General features: G+C 45.4%; 1 protein-coding gene across 1 annotated transcript in view; it reads right to left on the bottom strand.

Moving 5' to 3' along the window:
* Positions 1-13,309, bottom strand: part of adgrb2 (adhesion G protein-coupled receptor B2) — a 290,937-nt gene that overhangs the window by 120,013 nt on the left and 157,615 nt on the right. The window contains 2 exon segments of the mRNA XM_070436396.1: positions 8,248-8,359; positions 8,362-8,413. Of these exon segments, the coding sequence (XP_070292497.1) occupies positions 8,248-8,359; positions 8,362-8,413 (164 nt within the window).

Below are 13,309 nucleotides of genomic sequence, written 5' to 3'. Positions count from 1 at the left end.
ACACACAAAGAAACACACACACACAAATAAACACACACAAACAAACATAAGTTCCCTTTCTCTCAAACGATCAAGTCCCTAGCTCAAGGACTAGTATACTGACCACACAGTCAATACTGTACACGGTCGTTCCCTCTACTCATTTATAAAATGATATAATATACACTACATTACCAAAAGTATGTGGACACCTGATCGTTGAACATCTCATTCCAAAATCATGGCCATTAATATGGAGTTGGTCCCCCCTTTGCTGCTATAACAGCCTCCACTCTTCTGGGATAGCGTTCCCATAGTTGTTGGAACAATGCTGCGGGGACTTGCTTCCATTCAGCCAGAAGAACATCGGTGAGGCCTGGCTCGCAGTACGAGTTCCAATTCATCCCAAAGCTGTTCGATGGGGTTGAGATCAAGGCTCTGTGCAGGCCAGTCAAGTTCTTCAACACCAATCTCGACAAACCATTTCTGTATGGAACTTACTTTGTGCACAGGGGCAATGTCATGCTGAAACAGGAAAGGGCCTTCCCCAATCTGTTGCCACAAAGTTGGAAACACAGAATGGTCTGGAATGTCATAGTATGCTGAAGCATTAAGATTTCCCTTCACTGGAACTAAGGGGCCTAGCCCGATCTACCCCACTAGCCCGGAACATTGATCACATTCGGGCAGGTAGCGGTCTCCTGGCATCAAACCTAGATTCGTCCGTCGGACTGCCAGATGGTGAAGCATGATTCATCACTCCAGATAACGTGATTCCACTGCTCCAGAGTCCAATGGCTGAGAGCTTTACACCACTCCAGCCAAAGCTTGCCATTACGCATGGTGATCTTCGGCTTAGGACGAACAGTTCTTGTGCTGACATTGTTTCCAGAGGCAGTTTGAACTCGGTAGTGAGTGTTGTAACTGAGGACAAATTATTTTTACGCTCTACACGCTTCAGCACTCGGCAGTCCCATTCTGTAAGCCTGTGTGGCCTACCACTTCGCGTCTGAGCCGTTGTTGCTCCTAGATGTTTCCACCTTACAATAACAGCACTTACACTTGACTGGGGCAGCTCTAGCAGGGCAGAAATTTGAGGAACTGACTTGTTGGAAAGGTGGCCTCCTATGACGGTGCCACGTTGAAGTCACTGAGCTCTTCAGTACGGCCATTCCACTGCCAATGTTTGTCTATGGAGATTGCATGGCTGTGTGCTCGATTTTATACACCTGTCAAATCAAATCAGCAACGGGTGTGGCTGAAATAGCCAAATCCACTCATTTGAAGGAGTGTCCACATACTTTTGTATATTTAGTGTGTCTTTTGGTATAAAAAAGTTTTGGGATGCATTTTGATATGGTGTAATCAGCTCTATTTCAAGTAATGTATTATTGGATGTGCATGTGTGCATGTGTGTGTGTGTATCTTTCTGTGTGTGTGTGTGTCTCTCTCTTTCTGTGTGTGTGTCTCTCTGTGTGTGTTTCTCGCTCACTTTCCCTCTCTCCTCTCTCCTTCCTCTCTCCTCTCTTCCTCTCTCTCCTCCTCCCTCCTTTTTCTCTCCCTCCTCTCTCTCCTCTCTCTCCCTCTCCTCCTCCTTTCTCTCTCTCTATCTCTCTCCTCCTCTCCCCTCCTCCTCTCCTCTCTTCTCTTCTCCCTCCTCCTCTCTCTCTCTCCTCTTCCTCTCCTCCTCTACTCCCCCTCTTCTCACTCCCTCTCCCGTCTTCTCTCCTCTCCATCTCCTATCCCCTTACTCCTCTCCTGTCCTCTTCTCTCCTTCTTCTCCTCTCTCCTTGCGCTCCTCTCTCCTCTCTCATCTCATTCTTCTCCTCTCTCTCCTCTCCTCTCCTCCTCTTCCTCTCACTCCTTCGCTCTTCCTCTCCTTTCCTCTCCCTCCTCTTCCTCTCCTCTCTTCCCTTCCTCTCTTCCCTCTCCTCTCACTCTCTCCTCTCTCCCTCTCTCCTCTCTGCTCCTCCTCTCCCTCCTCTCACCTCTCTCCTCGTTCCCTCCCGTCCTCTTCCTCTCTCCTCTTCCCTCTCTTCTCTCACCTCTCTTTCCCTCTCCCCCTTCCTCCTCTTCTCTCTCCCTCTTTCCTCTCCCCTCTCCTCTTTCTCGCTCCGCTTCCTCCTCTTCCTCCTCTCCTCCTCTTCCTTCTCCTCCTCTCCTCTTCTTCTCCTATCCTCTCTCTCCTCATCCTCTCTTCCTCTCCCTCTCCTCCTCTCCTCCTCTCCTCCCTTCTCATCAAGGGGCAATCGTAGTGAAGATTGTACCCATTTTCACTGGCTGTCCCTTTATTTAGCTCTTACATTTGACAGGCAAGCCCTTCCAAACACCCCCCCCCCCCCATGGGCCGAACGTAGCACTATACAGGGAAGTTGGGTGTCATTTGGGACACAAACATATTATTTATGCTCATGAATATATCTAATCCTCAGTGATTACCTAAAGGTCTCATGAATACCAGAACAGGTCATGCTATAAGATGATGATATTAGTGTGAAGTAATAGGGATTGAGTAAGACAAATTACCTTATTCATGTCCCTTTCTTTCTCTACTCTCCTTCTCAAGTCACACTCATTTGAAGTTTAGATTTTAATAGACATGAAAACACTTCTCTTCCTTCTCTTCCTCCCGTTCTTATTTCCACCCTATGTCTCACTCTCTCACTATTCATCTTTACTCTTCCGCATCTTTAATATCCCCTCTCTTCTCTCTCATCTTTCTCGCTCTCTCTCTCTCTCAGGTACCTTGCGGCGGAGGGAGTGGTCAGCTGGAGTGTGTGTTCGTTTAACTTGTGGTCAGGGTTGGCAAGGTGAGGACTGCGCTCTGTGTGTGTCCTCCATCCCTACGGCACCCTGGTGTAGCGGCGCCCTGAGAGAGACACGTATGTGTAACAATACGCACTGCCCCGGTGACCGGAACTGCGCTCAGGTAGGCATGACATGAACATACACCTTGCCACTCCACACTTTGCCACGCTGCAAAGACCACAGGTACTGTCAGTACGATCAATAAACTTTCAATAACCACTGTATGATCAAGCCTGGTAACTTCAACTGAGACTGCATGAGACTGCACAGCTGGTACACATTTCTACCTACTATAGTAGTTCCCCACTGTGACTGGCATTGACTGTCTGTATACTATTATATTCTTTAGTTGGGGATGTGTGGTGTTGTGGTTTGGTTTTGGTGTGTGTGCGGTGTGTTGTGTGCGTGTTGTGTGTGTGTGTGTTTGTGTGTGTGTGTGTGTGTGTGTGTGTGTGTGTGTGTGTGTGTGGTGTGTGTGTGTGGTGTGTGTTGTGTGTGTGGTGGGTGTGTGTGTATGTCTGTGTGGTGTGTGTGTGTGGTGTGTATATTTTGTATGTGTGTATGTTCTCGTGTGCGTGTGCGTGTGTGTGGAAGTATTTACGGCACACACACATGCGAGCAGTTTTTTGCTGATGCTCTTTCTTGAGAGAGAGATACAGAGGAAATGCTACAACATTTCCTGTCAGTGCATATGCTAATCTTGTTCTTATGCAAATGTTAGAATGTGATTTGTTTGGCTAGTGGCTTTGTTTCCATCCAGCGCCAATATGAGTCCGACTCAGCTGATCTTTGATGAGAGATTGGTTGCTGTGTTTGTGGTTTTGTTTTATTTCATTATTTCAATTTTTTTATTTCATTTTTTCGAGCCCTTCTCTCAGATGTGATTTTCTTCACCGCCGTGGTCTTCGGGGGGTACGGTGGATTGGGTAAGGCGGGCGGGCAGGCGTGAAGCGGGTGGACTGAGAAGGAACGCTAATCAATGTGGGTGGTGGACCATGGGGGATGTTAGGGGCGACTGGCGGCACGTGTTTTCCATTGACTGTTTCCTGTGATGCGTCGGGGATGAGGAGAGACTCCACGCTTTATATGGTTTTATTCATCTATATTTCCTTCTCTAACACACCGTGTGGATGTACACAACCGACGGGAGGGGTTCCGACCAGGTTCACACAAACACACACGCCAACATATTTCCCTGCCTGCGAGCACGGAATTATGCATTCTGATTTGAACAGCAGCTCACACGCGGACGTATGTATGACGTGCACCAGCACACCACACAACACACACAACACACACACACACATCAACACACACACACACACACAACCATCACAACACACACACACACACCAACACCACACACAACCATATTCCTTACTCTCAGTGCTTACATGATCTTCCATATGTGAAGTTAAATGGAAGGAAGGAAATTATTAATGTGTAGGTAAATGTAATTCACTAGAACGTGTTCACTAGCAAAGAGGGACAGTTGCTCTACATGCATCCTTTCAGTCACACACACGTACTTAGTATCAAATGTCACACACACACACACGATATACACATGCACACACATAGTGTAGTATTTGATCGTTGTTTGAATAATGTACGTCCTCGGCGTTTCACTGTAACAATTCATCCATGTTATTCATGTCATATCTCCATGTGGTGTCCCTGATTCAATTGACAACAACACACCATGAAAGAGAACAGACAGCACACATTCAGAAAGAAGAGAGACTTAACACAAGCACACACACAGAAAGAGAGAGACACACATACACACATAAAGAAGAGAGAGAGAGAACACACACAGAAAGAGAGAGAGAGAGACACACACCACAGAAAGAGAGGAGAGAGACCACATCACACACAGAAGGAAAAAGACACACAAGTGACGCACCAGAAAGAGAAGAGATGAACACAATCACACACACACAGAAGAGAGAGCACACCAACACAGAGAGCAGCAAACAAAGAGAGAGACACACACACACACAGAAAGATACACACAACACATGCCACCATGCACATTCAATAATACATTACTTGAAATAGAGCTGATTTACACCATATCAAAATGCATCAAAACTTTTTTATCCAAAGACACACTAATATTACAAAAGTATGTGGACACTCTTCAATGAGTGGATTTGGCTATTTCAGCCACAACCCGTTTGCTGATTTGATTTGAACAGGTGTATAAAATCGAGCACCAGCCATGCAATCTCCATAGAAACATGGCAGTGGAATGGCGTACTGGATTTACCAGTGGATTCACGTGGCACCGTCATAGGAGGCACCTTCCAAGTCAGTTTCGCTCAAATTTTCTGCCCTGCTAGAAGCTGCCCAGTCAAGTGTAAGTGCTGTTATTGTAAGGTGGAAAATCTAGGAGCAACAACGGCTCAGACGCAGAAGTTGTAGGCCACACAGGCTTACAGAATGGGATGCGAGTGCTGAAGCGTGTAGACGTAAAACATTTGTCCTCAGTTACAGACACTCACTACCGATTTCAAACTGCCTCCTGGAACATGTCAGCACAGAGCTGTTTCGTCCCTACAAAGCCGAAGATCACCATGGCGCTATGGCAAGCTTTGGCTGGAGTGGTGTAAAGCTCTCCAGACCTTGGACTCTGAGCAGTGGAATACGTTTATCTGGAGTGATAATGTCAATGCTGAAACAGGAAAGGGCCTTCCCCAATCTGTTGCCACAAAGTTGGAAACACAGAATGGTCTGGAATGTCATAGTATGCTGAAGCATTAAGATTTCCCTTCACTGGACTAAGGGCCTAGCCGATCTACCCCACTAGCCCGGACCATTGATCAGCATTCGGGCAGGTAGCGGTCTCCTGGCATCAAACCTAGATTCGTCCGTCGGACTGCCAGATGGTGAAGCATGATTCATCACTCCAGATAACGTGATTCCACTGCTCCAGAGTCCAATGGCTGAGAGCTTTACACCACTCCAGCCAAAGCTTGCCATTACGATGGTGATCTTCGGCTTAGGACGACCAGTTCTTGTGCTGACATTGTTTCCGAGGGCAGTTTGAACTCGGTAGTGAAGTGTTGTAACTGAGGACAAATTATTTTACGCTCTAACACGCTTCAGCACTCGGCAGTCCCATTCTGTAAGCCTGTGTGGCTACCACTTCGCGTCTGAGCCGTTGTGCTCCTAGATGTTTCCACTTACAATAACAGCACTTACACTTGACTGGGGGCAGCTCTAGCAGGGCAGAAATTTGAGGAACTGACTTGTTGGAAAGGTGGCCTCCTATGACGGTGCCACGTTGAAGTCACTGAGCTCTTCAGTACGGCCATTCCACTGCCAATGTTTGTCTATGGAGATTGCATGGCTGTGTGCTCGATTTTATACACGCTGTCAAATCAAATCAGCAACGGGTGTGGCTGAAATAGCCAAATCCACTCATTTGAGGAGTGTCACATACTTTTGTATATTTAGTGTGTCTTTGGTATAAAAAGTTTTGGGATGCATTTTGATATGGTGTAATCAGCTCTATTCCAAGTATGTATTATTGGATGTGCATGTGTGCATGTGTGTGTGTGTATCTTTCTGTGTGTGTGTGTGTCTCTCTTCTTTCTGGTGTGTGTGTGTCTCTGTGTGTGTGTCTCTCTCTTTCTGTGTGTGTGTGTGTGTGTCTCTCTCTCTTTCTGTGTGCGTGTGTGTCTTTTTCCTTCTGTGTGTGTGTGTGTCTCTCTCTCTCTCTTTCTGTGTGTGTGTTCTCTCTCTCTCTTTCTGTGTGTGTGTGTCTTCTCTCTTCTTTATGTGTGTATGTGTGTCTCTCTCTTTCTGTGTGTGTGTGTGTGTGTAAGTCTCTCTCTTCTCTGTGTGTGCGTCTGTCTCTTTCCATGTGTGTGTGTGTTTGTCAATTGAATCAGGGGACACACATGGAGAATGACATGAATAACATGATGAATTGTTTACAGTGAAAGCCGAGGGACTACATTATTCAACAACGATTCAAATACTACCTATGTGTGTGCATGTGTATATCTGTGTGTGTGTGTGTGACCATTTGTGATCTAAAGTAGCTGTGTGTGACTGAAAGGATGCATGTAGAGCAACTGTCCCTTGTTGCTATGTGAACACGTTTCTAGTGAATTCATTGACCTACACATTAATAATTCACTGCTTCCATTAACGTCACATATGAGAGATCATGTAGCACTGATGAGTAAGGAATATGGTGTGTGTGTGTGGTGTGGTGTGTGTGTGTGTGTGTGTGTGTGTGTGTGTGTGTGTGTGTGTGTGTGTGTGTGTGTGTGTGGGTGTGTGTGTGTGTGTGTGGTGTGTGTGTGTGTGCACGTTCATACATCGTGCGCGTGTGAGCTGCTGTTCAAATCATGAATGCATATTCCGTGCTCGCAGCAGTGGAAATATGTTGGTGTGTGTGTTTTTTGGACTGTCGGGACCCTCCGCGTCGGTGTGTGTACATCCACACGGTGTGATTAGAGAGGTAAATAGATGAATAAACCATATAAAGCGTGGAGTCTCTCCCTCCATCCCCGACGCATCACAGGAAACAGTCAATGGAAACACTGTGCCGCCAGTCGCCCCTAACATCCCATGGTCACCATCCACATTGATTAGCGTTCCTTCATCATCCACCCGCTTCACGCCTGCCCGCCCGCCTTACCAATCCACCGTAACCCCCGAAGCCACGGCGGGAAGAAAATCACATCTGAGAGAAGGGCTGGAAAAATGAAATAAAAATTGAAATAATGAAATAATTGACACAAAAGCAACACAGCAACCAATCTCTCATCAAAGGATCAGCTGAGGGGACTCATATTGGCGCTGGATTGGAAAAAAGCCACTTAGCCAACAAATCACATTCTAACATTTGCATAAGAAAAGATTAGCATATGCACTGACAGGGAAATGTTGTAGCATTTCTCCTCTGTTTCCTCTCTCAAGAGAGCATCAGCAAAAACTGTCGCTTGTGTGTGTGCCGTAAATACTTCCAACACACGCACACGCCACAGAGCATACATCACATACAAGATATCCACACACACACACACACAGACATAAACACACACACCCACACACACACACACACACACACACAACACACCACACACACACACACCACACACACACACACACACACACACACACACACACACACACACACACACACACACACACACGGAAACACACCAAAACACAAACACACATCCCATGAACTAAAGAATATAATTAGTGTCACAGACAGTCAATGCCAGTTCACAGTGGGGGCTAGCTATAGTAGGGTGAATTGTGTACCAGCTGTGGCAGTCTCATGCAGTCTCAGTGAAGCTTTACAGCTGTGATCATACAGTGGTTATGAATGTTTATGTGTTCGGTACTGTACAGTACCTGTGGTCTTTGCGAGCGTGTGCAAGTGTGTGTGTGCAAGTGTGTATGTTCATGTCATGCCACCTGAGCTCAGTGGCCGGGTCACCGGGGCAGGTGGCGGTATTGTTACACATACGTGTCTCTCTCAAGGGCGCGCTACACAGGGTGCCGTAGGGAGGAACACACGAGCGCGTCCTCACCTGCCAACCTGACCACATGTTACGAAACACACACTCCACTGAGACCACTCTCCGCCGCAGGGTCACTGGAGAGAGAGAGAGAGAGCGAGAGAGAGAAGAGAAAGAGAGGGGATTTTATTAAAGATGGAAGAGTTGGAACAGATGAAGTAGTGAGAGTGAGACAAGGGGTGGAATAAAGACGGGAGGGGAAGAGAAGGAGAGAGAAGTGTCTTTTCATGTCTATAAATCTAATTCAATGATGTGACTTGAGAAGGGAGAGGTAGAGAAAGAAGGGATGAATAAGGTATATTTGGTCTACTCAATCCCTATTACTTCACAGTAATATTCATCATCTTTATGAGGCATGGAACCTGTGGTCGTGGTATTCATGAGCCTTTAGGTAATATTCATGAGGATTTAGATAGTATTCCATGAGCATTAATATAATATGGTTTGTGTCCAAATGACACACTTCACCTTTATAGTGCTACTTTCGGGCCCATGGGGGGGGGGGGGGGGGTGTTTTGAAGGGTTGCGTGTCAAATGTAAGAGGCTAAATGAAAGAGGGACAGCAGTGAAAATGGGTACAATTCACTGACGAGTGCCCTTGATGGAGAAGGGGAGGAGAGGAGGGGAGAGGAGGAGAGGGGGAGGAGGAGAGGGAGAGGGAGAGGGGATAGGAGAAGAAGAGGAGAGGAGGAGAAGGAAGAGGAGGGAGAGGAGGAGGGAGGAGCGGAGAGAAGAGGAGAGGGGGAGAGGGAGAGGAGGGAGAGAGAAGAGGAGGAGAGGGGGAGAGGGAAGAGGAGGGAGAGAAGAGGTGGAGAGGAGGAGAGGGAAGAGGAGGGAGAGGGAAGAGGAGGAGAGGGAAGAGGAGGGAGAGGAGAGAGAAGGAGAGGAGGAGAGAAGGAGAGGAGGAGAGGAGGAGAGGAGGAGGAGGGAGAGGGAAGAGGAGGAGAGGGAAGAGGAGGGAGAGGAAGAGGAGGGAGAGGAAGAGGAGGAGAGGGAAGAGGAGGGAGGGAAGAGGAGGGAGAGGAGGAGAGAATGAGATGAGGAGAGGAGGAGAGGAGGAGAGGAGGAGAAGAGGAGAGGAGGAAAGGAGGAGAAGAGGGGGAGAGGGTAGAGGGGGATAGGGAAGAGGAGGGAGAGGGAAGGAGGGAGGAGAGAGGAGGAGAGGAGGGGAGCAGAGGGGAGGAGAGGAGGAGAGGGGAAGAGGAGGGAGAGGAAGAGGAGGAGAGGAGAGAGAGGGAGAGGAGAGGAGGAGAGGAGTAGAGGAGAGAGAGGGAAGAGGAGGGAGAGGAGGAGAGAAGGAAAGGAGGAGAAGAGGAGAGGAGGAGAGGGGGAGAGGGAAGAGGAGGAGAGGAGGAGAGGAAGAGAGAGGAGAGGAGGAGAGGGGGAGATGGAGAGGGAGGGAGAGAGAGAAGGAGGAGAGGAGGAGAGGGAAGAGGAAGGGAGAGGAGGAGAGAAGAGAGGGGGAATAAGAGAAAGGGAGGGGTGATATGGGAAAAATGTATTCATGAACCGTTGGCCCCTCTTTCTTCTCCTGCTTTATCTTTTATAAGATGACTCGCTCTGCCCATCTCACTCTCAACCTCTCTCACCAAACCTCTCACTCTCCTCTCCCTCTCACTCTCATCTTTCCTCTTAACACTCTTACTCCTAAATCCTTCTCTCTACCGCTCTCCTTCAGGCGGAAGGTGCACAAGGACACCAGCAGTAGGGAATTTCACAAGCATCACACAGGAGCAATTATGCATTTTTGGGATGGTATTATCCTCTCATCTTCTCTTCGCTTCCTCTCTCATTCCTATCTCTTTTCCCTTTATTCCCTGTTTACATAATCAAGTCTTGGAGGGGGCATCATCAAACAGCGCACGGTTAAATCAAATTATTGCACGTCCGTTAATCGGCTTACATCTTAATTTACATGTGGTGAGTCAGGACTTAAGCATCATCAACAGGAGCCCGAGGGATGAGAGAGGGGGGAGGGGATGAGGAGAAGGAGGGAGGAGACGGGAGTGAGAACAGGAGAGGCAGTGCCAAGGGTTCCCCAGTGGGGTATCTTATGGCAGAGGTTGGGGCCAAGGAGGCCGTGGCTGTGTGTTTTGTGTGTGCGTGTGCGTGGCTTCATGTGTTTTTTTTATTTCTGTAAAAAATATATATTTCTTGTACATATTTTATACAATTATATAAAGATTAGTCCTAACTTCTCTTTTCCATTAATCACATGCGTATACTTCCAGCTGCAGTCTACATCACTATCTTCTCTCTTCTCTCTCTCTCCACACACACACACCACACACACACATCACGACTCACCTGTCTGTGCTGAAACACACCTGGCTGGTCTGCTGATCTGGGTCTCTGTGTCTTCACTTCAGGTCATCATCGTCTGAGTAGGGATCTGGATAGAGAGAGAGACAGAACATATACATATCAGTAACTGTGGTATGGATACTGTTATGTCATAGCTTGTAAAGTGATGGAAACCGCTATTTGAAGTTGTCTACCATTTCTCAGAAAAAAATGTATGAGATACAAAAGCTAGGATAATGGACACATGAACATCTTAATGTAGCCATTAAGTAATGGGCTACATTAGAAACAAAGAAAAAAACTCAGACAGAAAACACTGAAGTTCTCTCTGAATTCCACACGCACGCACATGCACGCACGCACGCACGCACGCACACACACACGCACACACCACAACACACAGATACACACACAGATACACACACACACTGTCTCTCCTGAGAAAGCTGCTGCTTCAGGATAACCAGCAATAGTAAAACACATCCCAAATGTCAGAAAAACATATTACATTTCTATTTAGTTCCAGTTCCCAAGCATTACATGGTCTATTAAGGAAGGTCTTATAGCACATATCCAGAAAGAGACACCAGCACACATGTGGACGCACACACAAAGGACACTGAACGGAGGAAACAGGCACACAGGCTAGTTTGCCCAGAATGTTCCTAAGATGATCATTTGAAATCGTAGTATCTATATGACAGTAAAAGGTAGTGGAACTATCATTAATCAGGAATAGATACATTATTTAAGGGGAACTATCATTAATCAGGAATAGCCTACATTATTTAAATGGAACTATATTATCAGGGATAGCCTACATTATTTAAATGGAACTATCATTAATCAGGGATAGCCTACATTATTTAAGGGGAATATCATTAATCAGGAATGCCTACATTATTTAAATGGAACTATCACTTATCAGGGATAGCCTACATTATTTAAAATGGAACTATCATTAATCAGGGTAGGCTACATTATTTAAGGGGAACTATCATTAATCGGAATAGCCTACATTATTTAATGGAACTATCATTAATCAGGGATAGCCTCAATTATTTAAATGGACTATCATTAATCAGGGATAGCCTACATTATTTAAGGGGAACTATCATTAATCAGGAATATGCCTACATTATTTAGCGGAACTATAATTAATAGGGATAGCCTACATTATTTAAGGGAACTATCATACATCAGGAATAGCCTACATTCTTTTAAATGGAACTATCGCCAATAGGAATGCCTTGCATTCTTACAATGGCATTATCATCAATTAAACACAACATGGACAAAATATAAGGCATAGGTGTGATGATGTGGCTTGTGACTATATTCACATGATGGACATTTCCCTTCCATTTCTCCCTACACAACCGACAAATTCTTGCTTACTATCCCTATGCTTTCACTAGACTCAAATATTTGTACATGTAAAGGAAAACACAGAGTCTGGTAATGATACTATTATTTAGAATGTTTTACTAAATTGTCTTTTCTTGGTTTGGACTTGCTAACCTGTCAACTTTCCTTCCCCCGCCATTGAGCTATCCTCTACCAATGACAGCACCCGGTGAAGTTCGCGAGCTTTCGCAGCGTCCTTGCAATCAGGAATCTTTGCGGATGTCCAAGCTCTGACTTTACAATTAAGTTGTATTCGTAATGGTTAAGGTAAGTGGTTAAGGTTAGGTTTGGGTAGGAGTTAACTTATAGGCATCGGTCCCGCCCCTGCGGGAGGTGAGCTACGTACTCTAATGTGTTAGCATGTGGTTGTCATTTCTCAGGACATAGAATATCTGATATGGGCAGAAAGCTTAAATTATTTGTTAGTCTAATGCACTGGTCCAATTTCAGGTAGTAATTACAGTGAAATAATACCAATGCTATTGTTTGAGGAGAGTGCGACAGTTATGACTGAAGAATGATTAATACATTAGGCACATTTGGGCAGACTTGTACAACTTTTGAAAAAGAATGTAATGGTTCATTAGTCTAAGAATTTGCACATTACACGCTGGCGACAACTAGTGGCCAACATCTAAATTGCGCCTAAAATGTAATAATACATTGTGGCCTTCTCTTGCATTTAAGATGACGGAACATAACAAACAAAAAAACTCATCTTTTTTCCTTTGTATTGTATTTTACCAGATCTAAATGTGTTTATTCTCTTCTACATTAATTTCACATTTCACAAACTTCAATTGTTTTTCTTTCAAATGTTACTAAAAATATGCATACTTGCTCAGGTCCTGAGTCTACGTTTTTTATTTTTTTAAGCGGCGCAATCTTTTTTAAGAATTGAACTACTGTTAAGGTGTTAATGTTTATGCATAAGCCAAAAAAAAGAATAAAAACGATTAAACCAAAGAAAAGTAAACTATACCTAAAAAAGATAAATAATACAAACCACAAAAATAAGTAGCTAGGACTTTGCTCCTCAATCTGCATAGCAGGAAATGCAACCTGTAGTGTATTAAGGATAAAAAGTTGTAATTTCACTTAAAAATGTCAGACTTTATTTGCCCTACATGTATCAACCTACAAAAATGGTCCATTATTAATAATTCCACACATCAATTCATCCTTCGTTGTGCAGGATTATTTTCTGCTGTAAAGAGCTCTGCCAGTTATCTTCGCCTGTGTGACTTGAATATTTGTCAGTG

This window comes from Salvelinus sp. IW2-2015, linkage group LG31, assembly GCF_002910315.2.
Source record: "Salvelinus sp. IW2-2015 linkage group LG31, ASM291031v2, whole genome shotgun sequence".
In the NCBI taxonomy this organism is placed as follows: Eukaryota; Metazoa; Chordata; class Actinopteri; order Salmoniformes; family Salmonidae; genus Salvelinus; species Salvelinus sp. IW2-2015.
Note: the sequence above shows the minus strand (reverse complement) of the source record. Positions and strands in the feature narration are given on the sequence as shown.